The 1,875-nt window shown below is 39.2% G+C and overlaps 1 protein-coding gene across 1 annotated transcript in view; it reads left to right on the forward strand.

Moving 5' to 3' along the window:
* Nucleotides 1-488, forward strand: part of LOC119412111 (arf-GAP with coiled-coil, ANK repeat and PH domain-containing protein 3) — a gene marked incomplete at its 3' end in the record, with an annotated part of 7,055 nt that extends 6,567 nt beyond the window's left edge. Inside the window, 1 exon segment of the mRNA XM_037679087.1 lies at nucleotides 477-488. Within this exon segment, the coding sequence (XP_037535015.1) occupies nucleotides 477-488 (12 nt within the window).
* Nucleotides 489-1,875: the final 1,387 nt, after the last annotated feature.

The raw sequence follows: 1,875 nt of genomic DNA on the forward strand, positions 1-1,875 counted from the left end.
AGGCTGACACATTGTCCAGTTTTAAGACTGGGCCATAGACTACTGTTGTGGTCTCTCAGCTGAGGAAAGTCTTACAGACCCCCCCCCCCCCCCCCCCTCCTGGCCAGCAGTGACATTCATGCTCAGGAATCATCCATCTGTTAGGAAAGGCGATGCCAAAAACACGTCTGTGTTTCCGCCTCTCTTGGCTCATCCCTTGGATCGGTGGAGTTACGGAGCGAGGGCGTCCTCCATGACCTTCCAGCATCCTGCCCTCTTGGATCAAAACAAACTCCCCCGGTCTTAAACAGAACTCAAACCAAAGCATCGTTTGAACAAAGCCTTGAAATTGTTCTCGTCTGAACACGCGCTCGTTTATTATCAGCACGTTTATCTTGTTTTACATGTTTTTTAATAAAAGCGCCTGTTTTCTTTTATTAATACATCTCTCCTTCCTTCTTCTCCATGCTTCCTCGACCTCGTTCTTCCTCCTCCAGACTCTCATGCAGGTACGTTCGTGCTTTTTTTTTTATTATTATTATTCTTTCTGAACATTCAATTTATAGAAAAAGCATCCTGGACACCACTTTCCATTTCAAAGCTACTCATTGCAAAATCATAAAGAGCAATAAAAAACAACATTTATCTCAAAGTAAGAAACAAAATCTGCACGTTTTTCCTCATATTGTTGGTTAAAAATTTAAAAACCTCTCAACAAAATCTGTTAAAGCGACTGACCACCACGTGCTCGTTTTACCTGCGGAAACAGCCGAAGTGGCGGAAAATGAGTCCACATCTATAAAAGAGCTGTTTTGGGGTTAAAGGTCGTGTTGCGTAGTTACACTCAGAGTTGTTGAGGAACGTCTGCGGACAACGATGGAAACTGGTTTAGCCTAAGTTTCAGTAAAAGCTGCGAGTTTAAATCCCGAGCGCCCTGCTTGGTCCTGGACATTTATTCATCGCTGCTTCTTCTTTCTCTCTATGTGTTAGCAGAATCGCTGCCGTACTTCCACCTAAAGTCTCCCCTGCACGTTAAATCTGTTCACGTCTACCGTGTTTGTTCCCGTATTCAGACCGCGTCGTGCGGGCCGACTTCGAGACTCAAGCTTTCGTTTGGTTTAACAGATTCAGACACGTGCTTTGTTTACGTCGAGTGCTGACCCGTATTTCCAAATTGCACGTGGATCTGTCTGAGGAACTGCTGGAGTAAACTCAAACTGCACCGTTATACTTCAGGATGAGCTTTTTGAATTTTAATTTCGTAGTTTGCAATGAGTACCTTTAAGGCATTTGCAGATTTCGTCAGGAAAAGTAGGAGGTGGGTTGAATCATGTTCATGTAATCAGCGTTCCTGCACAATTTTAAAGTGCAACGTAATATTTTTCAGGTTTACTAAAGTTATTTACATAAACGTAACAAGCACCAGAGTGTGAAACATCATCTCTAAGTTGAAATAGACGTTGTATTCTATAGGTTGAGATAAATGATTATATTCTGATTGAAGCCTGTTAGTCACATTTACCCAAAACATAAAGTCCAGGTTTATTTATTCATAAAAACACATTTAAAATCCACCGTCTTTTGCCAAAGGGACGTCTTCGTGTTCACAATAAGAAAATAAGACACAAAAAACAACAAATAGAGAAAATAAGTTTAGTTTAACACTTAAATGTCAAATTATTAAAATTATTTAAAAAAAAGTATGATCTGATGCTGTTTTAAATCAAAATAAATACAAATCATACTTTTTTTTTTAAATGCTAAAAGGTAACAAAGTTGAACTAAACGAGGATCAAGAGATCAGTTTTTTCATTTTGTCATTTAGACCTTAAATGTAAATTTAAAAACTTATATTTATTTCTAGATGAATAGTTTCTCACTCTACCGAAGTCCTAC

This window comes from Nematolebias whitei, chromosome 7, assembly GCF_014905685.2.
Source record: "Nematolebias whitei isolate Nwh7 chromosome 7, NemWhi1, whole genome shotgun sequence".
NCBI lineage: Eukaryota > Metazoa > Chordata > Actinopteri > Cyprinodontiformes > Rivulidae > Nematolebias > Nematolebias whitei.